Consider the following 24,413-nt stretch of genomic DNA (forward strand, 5'->3'; position numbering starts at 1 on the left):
GCCTTTAGAGCCGCAGCCTTCAGGTCTTGCTTGTTTGTGGGTCTTTCCGTCTTAAGTCTGGATTTGAGCAAGTGAAACGCATGCTCAATTGGGTTAAGATCTGGTGATTGACTTGGCCATTGCAGAATGTTCCACTTTTTTGCACTCATGAACTCCTGGGTAGCTTTGGCTGTATGCTTGGGGTCATTGTCCATCTGTACTATGAAGCGCCGTCCGATCAACTTTGCGGCATTTGGCTGAATCTGGGCTGAAAGTATATCCCGGTACACTTCAGAATTCATCCGGCTACTCTTGTCTGCTGTTATGTCATCAATAAACACAAGTGACCCAGTGCCATTGAAAGCCATGCATGCCCATGCCATCACGTTGCCTCCACCATGTTTTACAGAGGATGTGGTGTGCCTTGGATCATGTGCCGTTCCCTTTCTTCTCCAAACTTTTTTCTTCCCATCATTCTGGTACAGGTTGATCTTGGTCTCATCTGTCCATAGAATACTTTTCCAGAACTGAGCTGGCTTCGTGAGGTGTTTTTCAGCAAATTTAACTCTGGCCTGTCTATTTTTGGAATTGATGAATGGTTTGCATCTAGATGTGAACCCTTTGTATTTACTTTCATGGAGTCTTCTCTTTACTGTTGACTTAGAGACAGATACACCTACTTCACTGAGAGTGTTCTGGACTTCAGTTGATGTTGTGAACGGGTTCTTCTTCACCAAAGAAAGTATGCGGCGATCATCCACCACTGTTGTCATCCGTGGACGCCCAGGCCTTTTTGAGTTCCCAAGCTCACCAGTCAATTCCTTTTTTCTCAGAATGTACCCGACTGTTGATTATGCTACTCCAAGCATGTCTGCTATCTCTCTGATGGATTTTTCCTTTTTTTTCAGCCTCAGGATGTTCTGCTTCACCTCAATTGAGAGTTCCTTAGACCGCATGTTGTCTGGTCACAGCAACAGCTTCCAAATGCAAAACCACACACCTGTAATCAACCCCAGACCTTTTAACTACTTCATTGATTACAGGTTAACGAGGGAGACGCCTTCAGAGTTAATTGCAGCCCTTAGAGTCCCTTGTCCAATTACTTTTGATCCCTTGAAAAAGAGGAGGCTATGCATTACAGAGCTATGATTCCTAAACCCTTTCTCCGATTTGGATGTGAAAACTCTCATATTGCAGCTGGGAGTGTGCACTTTCAGCCCATATTATATATATAATTGTATTTCTGAACATGTTTTTGTAAACAGCTAAAATAACAAAACTTGTGTCACTGTCCAAATATTTCTGGCCCTGACTGTACATAAGACCGGCACTCCAAAACTTGCAGTAATCTTTAGGATTTAATCCATAGAAGCACAATACAAACAAAAAGAACACATTTTCGGCTAGACCTTTAGCCTTTGTCAGTACATCTGACTAATTATACAAAAAACACATATATAGCCAGAGGCCACAAATTCAGTGAATGAACCAACCAACTCATTTACATATTAAATTGAATGTTTTAAAGAAAGTATATCAAGTATCTCTAATTATCTATCTATATGATTTATATATTATAGAATTTTTAAGTAAAAAAAAAAAGGAAAAACTCCACAAAAATAATTTTTGAAAAAAATTAAAAAAGTAAAAAAATAAAACTAATATATAATTTTTTTTATTTTTTTTTTAAAGAGTTGGTAGGATCATCACAATGGACAATACAATATACATGGTAGATATAGGAACCACATCATATTATGCACGATAAATATTAACAGAAAGATCCTTTAACAGCAAGAATTTTAAACAACATTTTTTAAAAAAACAAAAACATTTTTTAAAACAGAAAAAATCTTTTGGCAGAAAAAATTATTTGAAACTATTTATAAACAATACATATATATACAGAGATGTACAATGTGTATTCTCAAAAAAAAAAAAAAACCTTCATAGCAGCATGGAAATTTTGACAGAAAATTTTTTAGCAGAAAAAAATTCCTGTGCAGGAAAAAAAAATGTTTGCAGAATTTTTTTTTTTTAAAAATTGCCTACATATGCAGTGATAGCAAAAAGTATAACAATCTTCTGTAATACTTGTAGAAACAATATCTATAGAAAGCATGAGATGTCATATTCCCGATTTATGCCATGTGGGTGGAGGGATTGTAATCAGTGAATCCAGACTAGTTCACGTTGCTTTAATAATCTTACACGATCGCCCCCTCTCCTTGATGCAGATATCTGCTCCAGGATCTGATAATAAACAATGTTTCTCAATTGCGTTATCACAAAAATGCTGCGAGACAGGTAAAGATAACTTTTTTTGTCTGACGGTATACTTGTGACTGGATAAACGTTCTTTAAATTTCAAAGTGGTCTCTCCCACGTAAATCAATCCACATGGACACTTTAAAAGATAAACTATAAAAGGTCACAAGTGTAGTAACCATTAGGCTATGTTCGCACACTGCGTTTTTTACCCGCGTTTTTGCTGCAGAAATTTCTTGAGAAATTCTTGTAACCTTTCTGCAGACATTCCCCAGCCAAACCTATGGCAAAAAAAATTAGCTGTGCACACAATGCGTTTTTTTCTTAAGAATATTCTTTCAGTAGATTTTCTTAAGAAAAAGAATGAGCATGTCACTTCTTTTCTGCAGCTAACTGCGTTATTTCACTCCATTGACTGTAATGTAATGCAGAGAGTAAACACACTCTTATGACACTCAGACACAGACATATAGAATACACATAGAAATCAAATGTACATATTAAAAATAAAAAAAAAAAAAAAACTTGTGCTCCACCGTATTTTTACGGTCCAGCCAGGTAAGCACACAGCGGCGGCCCGGTATTCTCAGGCTGGAGAGGGCGAGGGCCATGGATAATGCCCCCCCCTCCCGCAACCGAGAATGTCAGCCCGCAGCTGCCCCGGGACTGTCGCATCCATTATGCGACAGTCCCGACGTGTCCCCGACTCTTCCAGATTGCCATGATGCGGTGGCAGTCTGACAGTTCTCCAAAACACTGGAAATGAGTGAGGTCTGTCCATGTCGGTCAATCTAAATATCTCTCAGTCGGCCTCTCTCTGTCTCTCTTGCTCTCTGTCGGTCTCTCTGTCTTTCTCTCTCTTTCGATCTATCCCTCTCCCCACTCTCTCATACTCACAGATCCCCGATCACCGGCGCGGCGCTGCACGGCTGTCACAAAGCTCCGGCGGCTTTTCCTCTTTTGAAAATGCCGGCTGCTCATTATTCCATCTAGTATTCACTGCTTTCCCCGCCCACCGGCTCCTATGATTGGTTGCAGTCAGACACGCTCCCACGTTGAGTGACAGCTGTCCCACTGCAACCAATCACAGCTGCTGGTGAGCGGGTCTATATCGTGCTGTAAATTAAAAAAAAAAAAAAAAACGGCGTGCGGTCCCCCCTAATTTTCATACCAGCCAGGGTAAAGCCATACGGCTGGAGGCTGGGGAGCGCCACATTATGAGGAGCCCCCCACCCTAAAAATATCAGCCAGCAGCCGCCCGGAATTGCAGCATCCATTAGATGCGACAGTCCCAGGACTGTACCCGGCTCATCCCGAATTGCCCTGGTGCGGTGGCAATCGAGGTCATAAAGAGTTAATGGCAGCAGCCCATAGCTGCCAGTAAGTCCTAGGTTAATCATGGCAGGCGTCTCCCCGAGATACCTTCCATGATTAACCTGTAAGTTAAAGAAAATAAAGACATACACCCAAAAATCCTTTATTTGAAATAAATGACAACACCCCCCCCCAAAAAAAAAGAGAATTTTGTTTACTTACCGTAAATTAAGTAAGCTGAAGGAGAATAGCCACCCACAAGTAGAACAGAGCAAGAGCCGGAACAACCGGAAACTCTGTCCACAACAACAGCCGGTGAAAACACGCGGAACAAGGAAATTGCCAACAGGCAACAGGCAGGGTGCTGGGTCTCCCAAGACGGAACTATAATTAAAAGAATTTACGGTAAGTAACCAAAATTCTCTTTTTCTTTATCGTTCCTTTGGGAGACCCAGACCTTGGGACATTCCAAAGCAGTCCCTGGGTGGGAAATAAACTGAAAAACTAAGAAGTAGGCAAAACCTAACTTCACAAATGGGCGACCGCCGCCTGAAGGATGCGTCTGGCCAAGCTCGCATCTGCCGAAGCATGAGCATGCACTTGGTAGTGCTTCGAGAAGGTATGCAGGCTAGCCCAAGTGGCAGCCTGACAGACTTGTTGAGCCGTAGCCTGGTGCCTAAAAGCCCAAGAGGCACCGACAGCTCTGGTCGAGTGTGCTTTGATCCCCGGCGGGGTAGGCGCCTGCGTACTCTGGTAGGCGTCCGAAATGGTCGACCTAATCCAACGGGCTAAGGTCGGCTTAGAAGCAGGGAGGCCCTTGCGCCGACCTGTGATTAGCACAAAAAGAGAGGTGCACCGCCTAAGCGCAGCGGTGCGAGACACATAGATCCGGAGAGCACGCACCAGATCTAGAGTATGTAGAGCTTTTTCAAAGCGATGAACAGGGGCCGGACAGAAGGAAGGTAAAGTAATGTCCTGGTTAAGGTGGAAGGGAGAGACCACCTTAGGAAGAAAGTCCGGAGTCGGACGGAGAACCACCTTGTCTTGATGAAAGACTAAAAAAGGAGACTCCGAGGAGAGCGCAGCCAAATCAGAGACTCTCCTGAGAGAGGTTATGGCAACCAGAAAGGCCACTTTCTGTGAAAGACGATACAAAGAAACCTCCCTAAGAGGCTCAAAGGGGGGTTTCTTTAAGACCGTGAGCACCAAGTTAAGGTCCCAGGGGTCCAAGGGCCGCCGGTAAGGCGGAATGATGTGAGACGCGTCCTGCATGAAGGTGCGGACCTGAGCCAGCCGAGCGAGACGCCGCTGGAACAGAACTGACAGAGCCGAAACCTGTCCCTTGAGGGAGTTGAGGGACAGTCCTAGCTGCAGACCGGACTGTAGAAAAGACAGAAGAGTCGGCAAGGAGAATGGCCAAGGAGGATGGCCGGTAGACCGACACCAGGACAGAAAAATTTTCCAAGTCCTGTGATAGATCTTAGCGGAGGAAGACTTGCGAGCCCGAGTCATAGTGGAGATGACTTCAGGGGGAATACCAGAAGCCGTCAAAATCCAGGACTCAAGAGCCATGCCGTCAATTTGAGGGCCGCAGAATTTGGGCGGAAAAACGGACCTTGCGAGAGTAGGTCTGGATGGTCCGGGATATGCCACGGCATCTCTACGGACAGATGGAGCAGGTCCGGATACCAAGCTCGCCTGGGCCAGTCCGGTGCAATGAGGATGACTCGACGACCCTCCATACTGATCTTGCGCAGGACTCTGGGCCAGAGAGCTAGAGGGGGAAATACGTAGGACAGACGAAACTGGGACCAGTCCTGAACCAGAGCGTCCGCGGCGAAGGCCTGAGGATCGTGGGAGCGAGCCACGTAAACAGGAACTTTGTTGTTGTGACGGGATGCCATTAGGTCCACGTCCAGAGTGCCCCATTTGCGGCAGATCGACTGAAATATTGCCGGGTGCAGGGACCACTCGCCACCGTCCACGCTTTGACGGCTGAGGTAATCTGCCCCCCAGTTGTCCACGCCTGGGATGTGGACTGCGGGATATGGTGGACCTGGAGTCTTCCGCCCATTGAAGGATGCGTTGTACCTCCATCATTGCCAGGCGGCTGCGTGTCCCGCCTTGATGATTGATGTAGGCAACCTATGTCGCGTTGTCTGACTGGACTCGAATGTGCCTGCCCGCGAGCAGGTGGTGAAATGCTAGGAGAGCTAGAAGCACAGCTCTGGTTTCCAGCACATTGATTGAAAGGGCTGACTCGGACGGACATACCGCTCCCCAGCCGGAGAGACTGGCATCCGTGGTGAGAATCACCCAGGACGGAGCCAGAAAGGAGCGCCCTTGGGACAGGGAGAGGGGCCGAAGCCACCACTGAAGAGAGCTCCTGGTCCGTGGCGACAGAGCCACTAACTTGTGCAAGGAGGAAGGCCGCTTGTCCCAACAGCGGAGAATGTCCAGCTGCAGGGGGCGCAGATGGAACTGGGCAAAGGGAACAGCCTCCATGGATGCCACTTGACCCAGCACCTGCATCAGACGCCTGAGGGTATAACGGCGGGGCCTCAAAAGAGAGTGCACCGCCAACTGGAGTGACAGCTGTTTGTTTAAGGGCAACTTCACAAGTGCTGGCAAAGTCTCGAACTGCATCCCTAGGTACGTGAGACTCTGGGTCGGAGTCAGAGTGGATTTGGGAAGATTGACAAGCCACCCAAATTGGGCTAGAGTGGCGAGAGTGACAGTCTGCGCTGGATGGAGCCTTGACTAGAAGGTCGTCCAGGTAAGGAAGCACTGCCAACCCCTGGAGGTGCAGAACCGCAATCACTGCTGCCATGACCTTGGTGAATACCCGAGGGTCCGTGGCTAACCCGAAGGGGAGAGCCACGAATTGGAAATGATCTTCTCCTATTGCAAAGCGTAGCCAACGCTGGTGTGAAACTGCAATTGGCACATGTAGATAGGCATCTCTGATGTCGATGGACGCCAGGAAATCCCCTTGGGTCATTGAGGCAATGACTGATCGCAGAGACTCCATGCGAAAGTGCCGTACCCGAACATGCTTGTTGAGAAGCTTGAGATCCAGGATGGGCCGGAAGGTACCGTCCTTTTTGGGAACTAGGAAGAGGTTTGAGTAAAAACCTCTGAACCGTTCCCGGGCGGGAACTGGTACAATTACTCCGTTGGCCTGCAAGGCTGCCACGGCCTGTGAGAAGGCGGCGGCCTTGGAGCAGGGGGGAGTTGAGAGAAAAAAATCTGTTTGGCGGGCTGGAAGAGAATTCTATCCTGTAGCTGTGAGAGATGATCTCCCTCACCCACTGATCGGAGACTTGTTGAAACCAAGCGTCGCCAAAGTGGGAGAACCTGCCACCGACTAAGGACGTTTGCTGGAGGGGGCAGAGAGTCACAAGGAGGCTGCCTTAGTGGCAGGACCTCCTGCGGTCTTCTGTGGACGCGCTTTTGGGCGCCAGTTGGATTTCTGGTCCTTAGCTGAGTTAGCGGACGAGGCGGAGGGCTTAGAGGACGACCAGTTGGAGGAACGAAAGGAGCGAAACCTCGACTGAGTCCTACCCTGGGCAGGTTTCCTGGTCTTGGTTTGTGGCATGGAAGTACTCTTCCCGCCAGTAGCTTCTTTAATAATTTCATCCAGCTGTTCACCGAACAGCCGGGAACCAGCAAAGGGTAGCCCAGCAAGGTACTTCTTGGAAGAAGCATCTGCCTTCCACTCTCGAAGCCACAAGATCCTGCGGATAACGAGGGAATTAGCCGAAGCCACCGCAGTGCGGTGACCAGCCTCTAGCATTGCAGACATGGCATAAGATGAAAAAGCTGAAGCCTGAGAAGTTAAGGCAACCATCTCGGGCATAGATTCCCTGGTGAGGGAACACATCTCCTCTAGAGAAGCAGAGATGGCTTTGAGAGCCCACACTGCTGCAAAAGTTGGGGAAAACGCGGCCCCCGCCGCTTCATACACGGATTTGGCCAGAAGGTCAATCTGACGGTCAGTGGCATCCCTAAGGGAAGTGCCATCAGTCACCGACACAACGGTCCGGGCTGAGAGCCTAGACACCGGAGGGTCTACTTTTGGGGAGTGAGCCCACTCCTTGACCACCTCAGGTGGAAAGGGAAAACGGTCATCAGAACCACACTTTGGGAAGCGTTTGTCAGGACAGGCCCTGAGTTTGGTCACAGCGGTCTGAAAACTGGAGTGGTTAAAGAACACACTCTTCACTCTCTTAGGCGAGGTAAACTGGTGCTTTTCTGCCAGAGAGGGTTGCTCCTCTGATACTGGCGGATTGAGATCCAGTACAGAATTAATGGAAGCAATCAAGTCACTAAGTTCTGAGTCACCCTCGGAAAGATCAATGGGGCACATGGAGTTAGCCTCCGAGCCCCCTGTAAAAGGCATCCTCCTCATCTTGCGAGTCCGCTCTTGAATCAGAACCGCGGGATGAGGGGGGAGGGGAAACCCTGCGGCGCCTCTTAGGAGGACGGGGTCTGTGCCCTGATGATGAATCCTCTGTGAGCTCCGGTGGACGGAGGTCAGATGATAGGGATCCTAAAGGACCCTTAGCAAGAGCATTAGAGGCACCCTGTGAAGGGGGCTGATGCATATTCATCAAAGTCCTGGACAGAAGTCCCATGGACTCAGCAAATGACTGTGAGATAGACCTAGAAAAGGACTCTACCCAGGCCGAGGGTTCAGCCACAGGTGCAGAAGCAGCCTGAGAGACCACTGGGGGTGAGACTCCAGGCTGTGGCACCTCCAAGTTAGAGCAGACATCACAATGTGGATAGGTGCTCGGTTCAGGCAGCAGGAGCTTACATGCAGCGCATACAGTATAAAGCTTTGGAGCCTTGCTCCTCGTGTGAGACATGCTGCTGGAGTGGGGACAACTTCTACAAGAGAATGAACCCCAGGGAGTATATACAGAGGTCCACAGCCAGAGACCGGCTGTGGCTTACCAGACCGCTGGAAGAGGTGTTGTGTGCCCTCCAGATCCCAAAGCCTGGACCCCCAATGCACAGCACCTCAGCAGGGATGCAGAGTGCAGGATGGCCCAGCGCAGAGTGAACGCTGTCCAAGAAAATGGCCGCCGGAGCGAAGAGAGGGGGCGGGACAGGGGCGTTCCTGTAGGAAGGCGGGATCTGGAGGGCCATAGAAACCTGCAGGGGAGGAGTCACTCACAAGCAGTGGGGAGTGTCCCTCCCGTGTGCAGGACGGCCGCCGGGAGGGACCGTGCCCGTCCCTCTGCATGAGTGACATGCGAGGGCAGGTTATAGAAACTAGGCCTCCGGCGAAGCCGGGGCCTAAATTTGAGCAGCGAGGCCGACGCGCAGGCACCATCGGCGCGGTTCTCGGGCGAAAGTCAGAGAACCCGCCGGAAATGCCAAAAACAAGTACAGCAAACACACTCTCCCCCATACAATAAAGGACAGAGACCCCCAACATATGAACGTCTCAGGTACTTAGCTGCTGAGACGCAGGGCCAGGTCCCTGGGGATGAGTGCTCCGGTCCAGCAGGGTCCTGAAGGGGCTGTGGACGGAGACCGGTCTCCTGCCAGGCATGAAGACCGCGCTGGCTCCCACTTCAATCCAGAGCCCAGGAGGGATGGTGAAGGAGCACGGCATGTAAGGCTCCAGCCTTGGAAATCAACTTTACAACACCGCCGACACAGTGGGGTGAGAAGGGACATGCCGGGAGTCCAGACGTGGACCCGCATTTCTTCAATCTCTTTCCAAAAAGTAAAAAAAAATCATATGAGAATGCATGTGTGGATGTATGCCTCCTGAACACAAAGCGATAAACTGGCTGGGACTGGCTCACCAGGGGGTGTATAAGCTCAGAGGGAGGAGCTACACTTTTAAGTGTAGTACTTTGTGTGTCCTCCGGAGGCAGAAGCTAAACACCCAAGGTCAAGGTCTGGGTCTCCCAAAGGAACGATAAAGAAACACCCTCTTTCACCACTTTCTTCAAGTCCCCAAATACCCCTCCAGGTCCAACGTAATCCACAGAGGTCCCACGACGCTTTCAGCTCTGCTACATCAGAAGCTGACAGAGAGCAGTCACAGACCATGACCGCTCTCTGTGAGCTCCCCGCAGCAACTGAAGTGAGTTGCGCTATCAGCGATGACGTCACTCAGGTTACCCGCGGCAACAGATCTCAGGTGGAGGACTTCAGCTGTGGCCGCGGGTAACCTTTGACGGCACGCTGTTAGCGCAGATCACTTCAGTCACTCAGGGGATTTGCGGTCACCGGTGAGACCTTCACCGGTGATCGAAAATCAGGCCATGACACACAGACAGAGCCGCGGGATGACAATGAAGTCGGGTGAAGTTCATCCGACTTCATTCTAATCGTGCGGCTCTGACTGTGTCTGCTGTCAGCGGCCATGTAGTAGAGCTGAATGGCAGATGACATAGCTGCTGAGAATAAAAACGGATCACATACGGATCACACACGGATTACACATGGACTACAATCATGAGAAAAATCACAGAATCACATTGCTGTTGCATTGCACACTGATCAACACTCGGATAGAGCTCATGCTACTTTCTAGCGTGAGACTCTGTCCGATTTTACACACGCAAGTGTGATTCCAGCCTTAAGAGGAGACTTTGTGCAGCAGGCCTTCATGGTAAAATAGCTGCTAGGAAACCACTACTAAGGACACGCAACAAGCAGAAAAGACTTGATTGGGCTAAAGAACACAAGGAATGGACATTAGACCAGTGGAAATCTGTGCTTTGGTCTGATGAGTCCAAATTTGAGATCTTTGAATCCAACCACCGTGTCTTTGTAGAAAAGGTGAACGGATGGACTCTACATGCCTGGTTCCCACCGTGAAGCATGGAGGAGGGGTGTGATGGTGTGAGGGTGCTATGCTGGTGACATTTTTAGGAATTTATTCAAAATTGAAGGCATACTGAACCAGCATGGCTACCACAGCATCTTGCAGCGGTATGCTATTCCATCCGGTTTGCGTTTAGTTGGACCATCATTTATTTTTCAACAGGACAATGACCCCAAACACACCTCCAGGCTGTGAAAGGGCTATTTGACTAAGAAGGAGAGTGATGGGATGCTACGCCAGATGACCTGGTCTCCACAGTCACCAGACCTGAACCCAATCGAGATGGTTTGGGGTGAGCTGGACTGCAGAGTGAAGGCAAAAGGGCCAACAAGTGATAAGCATCTCTGGGAACTCCTTCAAGACTGTTGGAAAACCATTTCCGATGACTACCTCTTGAAGCTCATCAAGAGAATGCCAAGAGTGTGCAAAGTAGTAATGAAAGCAAAAGGTGGCTACTTTGAAAACCTTGAATATAAGACATATTTTCAGTTTTTTCACACTTTATGTATTTCATTCCACATGTTTTAATTCAAAGTTTTGATGCCTTCAATGTGAATCTACAATTTTTAGAGTCATGAAAATAAAGAAAACTCTTTGAATGAGGAGGTATGTCCAAACTTTTGGTCTGTACTGTATGTATCTCTCTATTATTTCTATCTCTCTCTATTATCTATCTATCTATTATCTCTCTATCTATATATTATCTGTTAAAAAATGCAGGGACCAACTTACAAAAAAACGCACCAAAAAACGCATCAAAAACGCACCTGCGTTATTGGTGCTTTATTTTAACGCAGGTGCGCTAATCCTTCACTCTCAAGAAATTTCTTAAGAAAAATCATTTTTCTAGTGTGAACATAGCCTAAAGGCCACTTTACAAGCTACGAAATCACTAAAGAGATGTCGGTGTGGTCCCGGATTTTGTGATGCACATCCGGCCACATTAGCGATGTGACAGCTATTAGCGATTTTGAATCGTTGCAAAAACATTCAAAATCGCTAATCGTTTATATACCCCCTAATCTCAATTATCGTTGGTACTGCAGCAGCGATGTAGTTCGTCGTTCCTGCGGCAGCACACATCGCTATGTGTGACACCGCAGGAACGAGGAACCTCACCTTACCTGCGTCCCGCCAGCAATGAGGAAGGAAGGAGGTGGGCGGGATGTTTGTCCCGCTCATCAACGCCCCTCCGCTTTGATTGGGCGGCCGCTTAAAGACGTCGCTATGACACCGAACGCACCGTCCCCTTAGAAAGGAGGCGGTTCGCCGGTCACAGCGACGTCGCTATGCAGGTAAGTACGTGTGACGGGGGTGCGTGAGTTTGTGCACGATGGGCAGCGATATGCCCGTGTCGCACAAACGATGGGGGCAGGAATGCACGCTAGCGATATTGGTACCGATATCACAGCGTGTAAAGCGGCCTTTAATCTTAAATGATTCACCCGTGTGAGGATAATGAAATGTCTCACCTTTAATAATACCAGAACAATGCACGCAATTCAAACAGGGAAAAGTTCCCTTGACTGCAGTAGATATAAAAGACTGTATGTATCTAGGATTACCCCCCAAATCAGCTCTCACGATTTTATCCCGTAAATTTTGTGTTCTACGATGACAAATAAGAGGAGGAGATTGAAATTCCTGTATTTTTGGATAGGAAATGGTTAAAATGTGCCAGTGTCTGCGTAAGACGCGATGTATGAATACCAGCAAAAGGTGAAATGTATTAGTAAATGCTATCATCTTACTATAAAGGGGGCTTTACACGCAATGACATCGCTAACGAGATGTCGTTGGGGTCACGGAATTCGTGACGCACATCCGACCTAGTTAGCAACGTCGTTGCGTGTAAAACGCACGAATGACCTCTAACGGTCAAAATTACTCACCATATCGTTGATACGTCATTCTAATCTAAAATATCGTTGCTGTTGCAGGACGCAGGTTGTTCTTCGTTCCTGCGGCAGCACACACCGCTATGTGTGACACCGCAGGAACGAGGAACGACATCGTACCTGCAGCCGCCGGCAATGAGGAAGGAAGGAGGTGGGCGGGATTTTCCGGCCGCTCATCTCCACCCCTGCACTTCTATTGGGCGACCGCTTAGTGACGCCGCACGAACCTCCCCCTTAGAAAGGAGGCGGTTCGCCGGCCACAGCGACGTCAATAGGCAGGTAAGTACGTGTGACGAGTCCGGGCGATGTACGCCACGGGCAGCAATTTACCCATAACAAACAACCGACGGGGACGGGTGCGTTCAAAGAGACAGACGGGGAAAGAGACAGCCGGGCAGACAGACAGCCGGGCAGACAGACAGCCGGGCAGACAGACAGCCGGGCAGACAGACAGCCGGGCAAAGAGACAGATGGGCAAAGAGACAGATGGGCAAAGAGACAGATTGACAAAGAGACAGACAAAGACAGATGGGGAAAGAGACAGACACACATATAGAGACAGACAGACACAGAGAAGGAGACAGATAGACTGATACAAAGAAAGACACAGACAGACACAGAAAGCCACAGACAGACTGGGAGAGAGACAGAGAGACAGTTACCAATCGGGCAACACCCGGGTACTACAGCTAGTGTAATTATATATATATATATAATATATATATATATATATATATATATATATATATATATATATATATATATATATATATATATATATATATATAATATATATATATATATAATATATATATATATGTAAATAAATAACACTAAGTAATAAACTATGCAAGTAGCAAAGAACAGTTTAATCGAAAACATACTAAATAACATTTGTGCAGACTAGGAATTTGTTCTAAGAAATAGAATTGCCTCCATCAGATCCTCCTTCATAGATGACCGCAGATTTGACCTAATAATTTTAAGGCTAGAGAACAACCTCTCTACAGTAACTTGGGTTGGAGGCAAAGCCATAACCACATGGGCAACATCTCTAACAATTTCTGGTTATAAAGGAATTGCCTCATACAGTTTTGATGAACGGTTGACTTTTTCTATTTCTTTGAGAGCAAGTAAAAAATTTTGCTGAAATATGGTCAATCTGCTGCTATAGGACACGGAGTGAAATCTTTTTCCTTGCGGCAATGCTTTGCCTGCTCCATGTCATCCAAATACTTGTCAAAGTTAAACTCCTCATCCGATGAGGATGAAGATATGGCTGCAGTAGCACAGTCAGGACCCAAGTCCTCTTGCGCCTGGCAGTCCTGTAGGCCACTCATCCTAACTGCTACCTCAGTCAGATCTTCTTTCCTACAGTAAGCTGTTGATCATCAGGCAGTATACGATGACTTGGATCCACATAAACAGCTGCCAGAAGAATTTTATTTCCAATAGATGTGTCTCTCTCCGTTTCATTGAAGCAGAAATGCCATCTGCGATTAAACTTCCTCTTTGGGACAGTCAAAATAGCAAGTTCTTCCACTCCCTTATGAAAATGCCAGGAGTTAAATCCTCAGCTTGTAATTTTTTAGTCTTGGTAAATGGGTGATTAAGCAATTCCTTCAATTCAGCCACCTGTGTCCATTGACCTTCATTTAGGGTTACCTGAGGCTATAAGAAACTGTTTTCGTTCAAGCAATCGCTCAGTCATTAAATAAGTGCTGCCCCACCGAGTGGCTTGATCGACAATTGCCCCTTTCCAGCACGTCACTTCAAGATGGAATCAATTTTAGGGCTTCTGGCGGCAATAACCAATTTCCTCACTTTTCCAATCAGATTTCCAGCATGTCCCTCTTGCAGACTATCTTATTGCCAGCTGCAGCGTGTGCACAACAGCACTGTGGCTCCATCTCACACATACTGAATCCTAAATTTTCTTCTAGTTGATGTTCATAATTCTCATTTAACAGTTTAATTGTACTTATCATGTTTGAAGCATTGTCCGTTATTTTTCTAATCTGCTTTTGCTATTGAAAGCATTATCTATGAGCTCAAAACACCTTTCAGGTGATTCAGTTTTTTAAAAAGCTGATCTGCTTTTGCAGCTGAAAAACGTATCCTCAAAAAATGCAGCAAAAATGCTGTGTGTGAATGTAGCCTTAGAACAGGAATAGAACAGCCATTTATAGGACATTTCATAACTTTCCCAAATTCCTATGAAAAAGTATTCAGCACATTCTGTATTGCACTACTGTCCCCAATTTATTATATATTTTAGGAGTCAGAGTCTGTCCATTTTATACCGACTCCGACTTCACCAAAATGAGCTAGAACTCCGACTCCACGACTCGGACTCCCACTCAATAGCCCTGCGTGTAAGATTATAAAAAGCAACGTGAACTATTCTGGATTCACCGATTTCAAACCCTCCACCCACATGGCATAAATCAGGAATATGACATCTCATGCTTTCTATAGATATTTATTGTTTCTACAAGTATTACAGAAGATTGTTATACTTTTTGCTATCACTGCATATGTATGCAATTTTTTTTAAAAAAAAAAAATTCTGCAAAACATTTCTTTCCTGCAAAGGGATTTTTTTCTGCTAAAAAAATGTTCTGTCAAAATTTCTATGCTGTTATGAAGTTTTTTTTTCTGAGAATACACATTGTACATTTCTGTATATACATGTATTGTTTATAAATAGTTTCAAATAATTTTTTCTGCTAAAATATTTTTAGTGTTTTTAAAAAATGTTGTTTGTTAAAATTCTTGCTGTTAAAGGATCTTTCTGTTAATATTTACCGTGCATAATATGATGTGGTTCCTATATCTACCATGTATATTGTATTGTCCACCAACGCTTTAATTTATTTATTTTTTTTAATTTTTCCCAAACATTATTTTTGTGGGGTTTTTCCTTATTTTTCTTTTTTTTCACTTGAAAATCATGTAATATATAAATCATATAGCTAGATAATCAGAGATACTTGATATACTTTCTTTAAAACATTCAATTTAATATGTAAATTAGTTGGTTGGTTCATTCACTGAAGTTGTGGCCTCTGGCTATGTAAATGAGTTGGTTGGTTCATTCACTGAAGTTGTGGCCTCTGGCTATATTATGTGTTTTTTGTATAACTAGTCAGATGTATTGACAAAGGCTAAAAGGTCTAGCCGAAAACGCGTTCTCTTTGTTGGTATTGTGCTTCTATGGATTAAATCCTAAAGATTACTGCAAGTTTTGGAGTGCCGGTCTTATGTTCATATATTATTTGGGTGTGCCATCCCTTGACCGAGCACCTGCAATTTTGAGTGCCGCCTGGATGTCACTTCTCATCTCTCAACACAGGAGGAGCACTGACATGAGCACACATACCTCTCTCAGCGGAGGAGGAGCACTGACATGAGCACACATACTTCGCTCAGCGGAGGAGGAGCACTGACATGAGCACACATACCTCGCTCAGCAGAGGGGGAGCACTGACATGAGCACACATACCTCTCTCAGCAGAGGAGAAGCACTGACATGAGCACACATACCTCTCTCAGCAGAGGAGAAGCACTGACATGAGCACACATACCTCTCTCAGCAGAGGAGGAGCACTGACATGAGCACCCATACCTCTCTCAGCAGAGGAAGAGCACTGACAAGAGCACACATACCTCTCTCAGCAGAGGAAGAGCACTGACAAGAGCACACATACCTCTCTCAGCGGAGGAGGAGCACTGATATGAGACAGAATAAATCTTTTCACTTACTGAGCACTCAGGCTGTGCGCGTACGTTGCGTTCCGTAACTTACAGAAATGAACGCATCCTCTGGCAGAATTTGTCATTGTCAAATTTGGTTTTGACCACATAAATGCAGGAAATATGCAAGCGTTTTTATAGCATTTTTGCCACGTTTAGACCGCGTTTTACATGCATTTTCAGTGCTTAAATTGAGATGCGTTTTTAATACAAATACACAACTAAATAAAGTTTGAACATTCAAACAGTATGAAAAAATTTAAAAAAAAAAAAATAATAACCTTTAAATCATACACTATAATGATAATTTACCGAAAATTATTAATGAGATTTAATAATTACCGTATGTTCAAAATAAAGTAAAAGTATTGTTTGACTCATTTTTTAAAGTCTGAATGGATGTGAGGGCGAATGGAAACCTCTTGACCTCACAATAATGTTAACGCAGGCTTTGATTTTGACAAAAAAGCATGCATTTAGCATCAAAAAAGCATGTAAAACGCTAGAATTTTCTTTTAGGATGCGTTTTGATAATTCTCATTGCCTTCAATGTTACCAAAACGATGCCAAAACGCACAAAAACAATTGACATGTTGCTTCTTAAAATGCAGCGTTTTTGGATGCATAGTGCGCACACAATATGCCTATTTCCCATAGACTTTGCTTGGAAATCAAAACGCATGCATTTTTTTGCATTAAAACGCTGCAGTTCAAAACGCTGTGGAAACGCATGAAAAAAACGCAAAATGCGCACATAGCCTTACACTCATTCTGCTGAGCACTGACGTTGGCATAAATCTAGTGTTGTGCTCACTTAGTGAAAAGATTTATTCTGTCTCATGTCAGCGCTGCTCCACTTTTCACTAAATGAGCACAACAGTGGAGGGTAGACCTCTGCCAGATTCAGTGCTCAGAACAGATAGAATTGCTCAGTCATTGAAAACATTTTTTCTGTCACGCCAGTGCTGCTCCTTGCCTGAAATACGTCTAGTGGGGTATTTAAAAACTTTCCCCCAACAGTGTTTCATCGAGAATAAGCCCTAGTATATTTTTCGGGGCAAAAAAAATAATATAAGACGGTATCTTATTTTTGGAGAAACATGGTAGATCTGTAGAGTAAACAATGATTTTATCAAAACTGCAGCAAGCAGCTCAGTAAGTGACACATTGTAGGTATCAGCCTCACCCCCTACATCATTCTTGTCTCAAATGCAATAACAAAAACCTGGTGACGCATTCCCTTTAAGGCTAGGTTCACAATTCCGTTGTTTTGCATTAGTCACATGCGTTGCTTGACACATGTGACTGATGCGTTGTACAACGCATGACAAAGAACAGAATTCATTGTTGGACTCCGTTGGGGGCGGAGCGTGAGGAGGGCGGAGCACGAGGGAGGCGGAGCGCGAGGGGGCGGAGCGCGAGGCGCTGAGGACGTCAGTGCCGCGGGGACTGCAGGGCTGGGGACAGGTGAGTGTGTGAGTGTGTGTGTACACATGCGGAGTGCGGGAGGGGGCGGAGCCGAGCGAGGAAGTGTCGGCCTCCCTGAACACGTATCCAGGGTAAATATCGGGTAACTAAAAGCAAAGCACTTTTCGCTTGGTTACCCGATATTTACCTTGGTTACCAGCGTACACCACTTAGCGCTGGCTCCCTGCACACGTAACCAGTATAAATATCGGGTAACTAACCAAAGCGCATTGCTTAGTAACCCGATGGTTACGTGTGCAGGAAGCCAGAGAGAGCATGCGCAGCAAAATCCTACGGATTGCGCTGCTCAAAAAACGTTACAGGCTGCGTTCCTTCCGCCCCGCGGTCAGTCGTTCCACGACTGATCAGTCGGGCGGAGGGTGCAACGCAGCATCATCAGTCACAATCCGCCGCTCATACAAGTCTATGGGAACAACAGAATCCGCCAAACGGATTCCATTGTTTACCAGAGCAGCGGATTGTGACTGATACAATTTAACGGAAGTGTGAACCTAGCCTAAAGCGAATTTGTCACCAGGTTTTTGCTCCCCAATCTGAGAGCAGCATAATGTAGAGACACACCCTGATTCCAGCGATGTGTCACTTACTGAGCTGTTTGCTGTCATTTTTATAAAATCAATGTTTTCTCTGCTGCAGATCTAGGAGATATACAGGGCTCATATTTATGCTGCACTACTTGTAGTCCTGCAATGATAATCTACTGCTGATTAATCAGTGCTTTTATCAAAATTTCACTACAAAGCTTAGTAAGGGAAACACCGCTGGAATCAGGATCTCTGCCTCTACATTATGCTGCTCTCATATGGGGTGATAAAAAAACGGGTGACAGATTCCCTATAAATTATTAGAATAAACTTCCTGTGATAACAATATATAATATATTTATTTTCTTTTTTTAATTTCTATAGCGCCAACATATTCTGCAGCGCTTTACAATTCAGAGGGGTCATGTACAGACAAAATGAGACAATACAAAATAACAAAATTAAGATGCCAAGAGGAGCAAGGGCCCTGCTCGTAAACTTATAGTCTATGAGGAGATAGGGGAGGCACAAAAAGTGAATTGGGGGGGGGAAGCTGTGATGACCATTTCTCATAAATAAACCTACATGAACTTACATTTTCTGACACTCCTTTCTCTCCCCAAGCATCAGATCTCCCATCTCTCCAAGGATAGTTGCCTCAACTTCATAGTGAACAACAAGAGCTTTTTCTGTTGGGTGGACATCAATGTTGCCGCCTTTCACTTTCCTAAAAACAGGAAGAAGGATCAAAATGGTTCCCAAAAATTTTGAATTGCTCCAGTATGACATTCATCCTTGTAAGCCGTTAATTTTGAACCCAATGTTTATTGTGAGACAAATTAACTCAAACCTCTTGCTGATTTTGGCCTAAGCCACACGGCGAGGAAATTGGTGCGAGTGGAGTGCGATAAAACATCGCATTCCCCTCGAACCAATTCTAGCCTGTGTGACAGCACACATGAGCGATTATTTTCTCAGCCCTAATCGGACCGAGAAAACAATCGCAGCATGCTGCGATTGTAAGGTGAGACCGTTTTCTCTCGCACTCATTCAAGTGAATGGGGCGAGAAAAAAAAAAAATCACACTGCACTCGCGGTACTCCGGTGTACCACAGGTGCAGAGCAAGAATATCAATAGCCGGCTACGGAGGAGAGAGGGAGAGAAATCCCTCCCTCCCCTCCTCAGTGCCGGCCTGCCCCTCCTCCGTGCTGGTCCGCCCCTCTGCATCACCGGCCCGCCCCCCGCAGCTGAGGTCTGCTCGCAGGGTCGGACCTCAGATGGAGGCACACTCGCATGACACTCGGTTCCTGCTGTGCTGCCAGCGCGAGCTGAGTCTCATGCGAGCATCGCAGTAGTGCCCCGTGTGGCCCCAGCCTAAGAAAACATGGTGTGAACAGAGCACAGATTTGTTTTTGTGCACAACAATTTAAAGGGAAAAGGAAAAAAAAAAAAAAAAAACAGCCTGGGGGAAAGACACATTTCTCTGAAGAGCTGCACACTGATCTGTTTTACCCTGCAGGAAAAAAAAAAAAAAAAAAAAAAGCTTTAATGCTTTAAAATGCGTAGACCAATAAACTATTGTACTCATTCATCTAGGCCAGAGGTTCCTTGGGAACCTCTGACCTAGGTCTCCTCCATCAGCAGCGCGGATTTAACCCATTCCTTCCTGATATAGTATACTGTACACAGCATAGGAAGTGCAAAAATAGTAAATATTTAAAATTAAAGTGAAATAATTCTACAAATATAAACATGAAAGTTACCCAGTTATCTGCAAGACAAAGTTTAACCCTTTACCACCCCACCCCTATTGGGTCAGAGTAGGTAAAGGTGTATGTTGCAGGCTCAGCCAGGATTTACCTCTAACTCCAGAGACAGGAGCAAGCTTCCATTGCTGATGTTAACCCACGAAACACGGCTGTCAAACAATGTCAATCAATCATCTGTAGCAGGCTCCCTTCCCCCGTGCCATGATTGTGTGGTGCCAATAGGTTGATAGAGGCCCAGATACCTACTGTGGTTAGGTTTCATAGATTGTGGTTAAATTGTCAGGCTGAGTCAAAAGAATGGGGCAAAAGTTTGGCCTTGATCGTCCGAACACAAATGTATTAATATGAAAAGACCGTATCCAAGTTACCTATACACTACTAGTGTTCAAAGTAACTTCCATTGGTGACAAAGCATTTGTCTAGGCAATAGTTCGGTTTTGGCAGGTTGTATGTCAGAATATCCTTGATTTTTAGTTAAAAGAAAAAGGTTTTGTTACCGTGTTAGCCACTAAGGCTACTTTCACACATCCGGTTTGAGCCCTGCGGCTCAATCCGGCTGTGAAAACTATGCAACGGATGCGGTGAAAACACCGCATCCTTTGCATCAGTTTTTACATGCGGCCGGTCCGGTTTTTTCCGGTTGCGGCATGCTATTGAGCATGCGCAGTGGAAAATACCGCATGCAGCGACCGGATGCGTTTTTTTCCGCATCGCACCGCATCCGGCCTCCATAGGGATGCATTGAAAAATGCGCCGCAGCGGCCGGATGCGGCGCGATGCGGTGTTTTTTGCCGGAGCAAAAAACGTTGCAGGGTACGTTCGATCCGGCCGCCGCATCGGCTAAATCTGCCGCATGCGGCAAAAACCGGACCGAACGCAAGCCCCTACGGCACAATGCGGCACTAATGTAAGTCAATGCAAAAAAAAACGCAATCGGCGTTACAAAAGCCGGTTGCGGTTTTTCTGCAGAACGCCGTATTGTGCCGCAGAGCAAAAATCCGGATGTGTGAAAGTACCCTAAGGCTAGGTTCCGTTAAATTGTATCAGTCACAATCCGTTGCTCTGGTAAAAAACGGAATCCGTTTAGCGGATTCCGATGTTCCCATAGACTTGTATGAGCGGCGGATTGTGACTGATGATGCTGCGTTGCACCCTCCGCCCGACTAATCAGTCGTGGAACGACTGACCGCCGGGCGGAAGGAGCGCAGCCTGTAACATTTTTTGAGCAGCGCAATCCGTAGGATTTCGCTGCGCATGCTCACTCTGGCTCCCTGCACACGTAACCAGGATACACATCGGGTTACTAAGCACTGCGCTTTGGTTAGTTACCCGATATTTACCCTGGTTACGTGTGCAGGGAGCCAGCGCTAAGCGGTGTAAGATGGTAACCAAGGTAAATATCGGGTAACCAAGGAAAGTGCTTTGCTTACCCGATATTTAGCCTGCACACACCCTGTGCAGCCTCAGCTAACAGACACACACACACACACACCCTGTGCAGCCTCAGCTAACAGACACACACACACACACCCTGTGCAGCCTCAGCTAACAGACACACACACACACACAGCCTGTGCAGCCTCAGCTAACAGACACACACACACACACAGCCTGTGCAGCCTCAGCTAACAGACACACACACACACAGCCTGTGCAGCCTCAGCTAACAGACACACACACACACACACACACACACCCTGTGCAGCCTCAGCTGACACACACACACACACACACACACCCTGTGCAGCCTCAGCTGACACACACACACACACACACACACCCTGTGCAGCCTCAGCTAACAGACACACACACACACACACACCCTGTGCAGCCTCAGCTAATAGACACACACACACACACCCTGTGCAGCCTCAGCTAACAGACACACACACACACACAGCCTGTGCAGCCTCAGCTAACAGACACACACACACACACAGCCTGTGCAGCCTCAGCTAACAGACACACACACACACACAGCCTGTGCAGCCTCAGCTAACAGACACACACACACACACACCCTGTGCAGCCTCAGCTAACAGACACACACACACACACACACACACCCTGTGCAGCCTCAGCTAACAGACACACACACACACACACACCCTGTGCAGCCTCAGCTAATAGACACACACACACACACACCCTGTGCAGCCTCAGCTGACACACACACACACACACACACAGCCTGTGCAGCCTCAGCTAACAGACACACACACACACACACACCCTGTGCAGCCTCAGCTGACACACACACACACACACACCCTGTGCAGCCTCAGCTAACAGACACACACACACACACCCTGTGCAGCCTCAGCTAACAGACACACACACACACACCCTGTGCAGCCTCAGCTAACAGACACACACACACACACCCTGTGCAGCCTCAGCTAACAGACACACACACACACACCCTGTGCAGCCTCAGCTAACAGACACACACACACACACCCTGTGCAGCCTCAGCTAACAGACACACACACACACACCCTGTGCAGCCTCAGCTAACAGACACACACACACACACACACACACACACACCCTGTGCAGCCTCAGCTAACAGACACACACACACACCCTGTGCAGCCTCAGCTAACAGACACACACACACACACACCCTGTGCAGCCTCAGCTAACAGACACACACACACACACACACACACCCTGTGCAGCCTCAGCTAACAGACACACACACACACCCTGTGCAGCCTCAGCTAACAGACACACACACACACCCTGTGCAGCCTCAGCTAACAGACACACACACACACACCCTGTGCAGCCTCAGCTAACAGACACACACACACACACCCTGTGCAGCCTCAGCTAACAGACACACACACACACACCCTGTGCAGCCTCAGCTAACAGACACACACACACACACACACACACACCCTGTGCAGCCTCAGCTAACAGACACACACACACACACCCTGTGCAGCCTCAGCTAACAGACACACACACACACACCCTGTGCAGCCTCAGCTAACAGACACACACACACACCCTGTGCAGCCTCAGCTAACAGACACACACACACACCCTGTGCAGCCTCAGCTAACAGACACACACACACACACCCTGTGCAGCCTCAGCTAACAGACACACACACACACACCCTGTGCAGCCTCAGCTAACAGACACACACACACACACCCTGTGCAGCCTCAGCTAACAGACACACACACACACACCCTGTGCAGCCTCAGCTAACAGACACACACACACACACCCTGTGCAGCCTCAGCTGACACACACACACACACACACCCTGTGCAGCCTCAGCTAACAGACACACACACACACCCTGTGCAGCCTCAGCTAACAGACACACACACACCGTGCAGCCTCAGATAACAGACACACACACACACACCCCCTGTGCAGCCTCAGCTAACAGACACACACACACACCCTGTGCAGCCTCAGCCAACAGACACACACACACACACACACCCTGTGCAGCCTCAGCTGACACACACACACACACCCTGTGCAGCCTCAGCTAACAGACACACACACACACACCCACCCTGTGCAGCCTCAGCTAACAGACACACATACACACACACCCTGTGCAGCCTCAGCTAACAGACACACACACACACACCCTGTGCAGCCTCAGCTAACAGACACACACACACACACCCTGTGCAGCCTCAGCTAACAGACACACACACACCGTGCAGCCTCAGATAACAGACACACACACACACACCCCCTGTGCAGCCTCAGCTAACAGACACACACACACACACACACACCCTGTGCAGCCTCAGCTAACAGACACACACACACACACACACACCCTGTGCAGCCTCAGCCAACAGACACACACACACACACACACACACACACCCTGTGCAGCCTCAGCCAACAGACACACACACACACACACACACCCTGTGCAGCCTCAGCTAACAGACACACACACACACACCCTGTGCAGCCTCAGCTAACAGACACACACACACACCCTGTGCAGCCTCAGCTAACAGACACACACACACACCCTGTGCAGCCTCAGCTAACAGACACACACACACACCCTGTGCAGCCTCAGCTAACAGACACACACACACACACCCTGTGCAGCCTCAGCTAACAGACACACACACACCCTGTGCAGCCTCAGCTAACAGACACACACACACACCCTGTGCAGCCTCAGCTGACACACACACACAAACCCTGTGCAGCCTCAACACACACACACACCCCCTGTGCAGCCTCAGCTGACACACACACACCCTGTGCAGCCTCAGCCAGCAGCAGAAACACACACACACACACACACACACACACACACACACATACACACACACCCTGTGCAGCCTCAGCCAGCAGCAGAAACACACACACACACACACACACACACACCCTGTGCAGCCTCAGCGGACACACACACACACACACACACCCTGTGCAGCCTCAGCCAGCAGCAGAAACACACACACACACACACACACACACACACCCTGTGCAGCCTCAGCTGACACACACACACACACCCTGTGCAGCCTCAGCCAGCAGCAGAAACACACACACACA

At 47.4% G+C, this 24,413-nt stretch overlaps 1 protein-coding gene across 1 annotated transcript in view; it reads right to left on the bottom strand.

Moving 5' to 3' along the window:
• The window catches only part of KIFAP3 (kinesin associated protein 3), a 347,223-nt gene that overhangs the window by 293,314 nt on the left and 29,496 nt on the right, over positions 1-24,413 (bottom strand). The window contains exon 2 of the mRNA XM_075322100.1: positions 18,676-18,807. Within this exon, the coding sequence (XP_075178215.1) occupies positions 18,676-18,807 (132 nt within the window). The remainder of the gene's footprint in view (positions 1-18,675; positions 18,808-24,413) is intronic.

Source organism: Anomaloglossus baeobatrachus, chromosome 8, assembly GCF_048569485.1.
Source record: "Anomaloglossus baeobatrachus isolate aAnoBae1 chromosome 8, aAnoBae1.hap1, whole genome shotgun sequence".
Lineage (NCBI taxonomy): Eukaryota > Metazoa > Chordata > Amphibia > Anura > Aromobatidae > Anomaloglossus > Anomaloglossus baeobatrachus.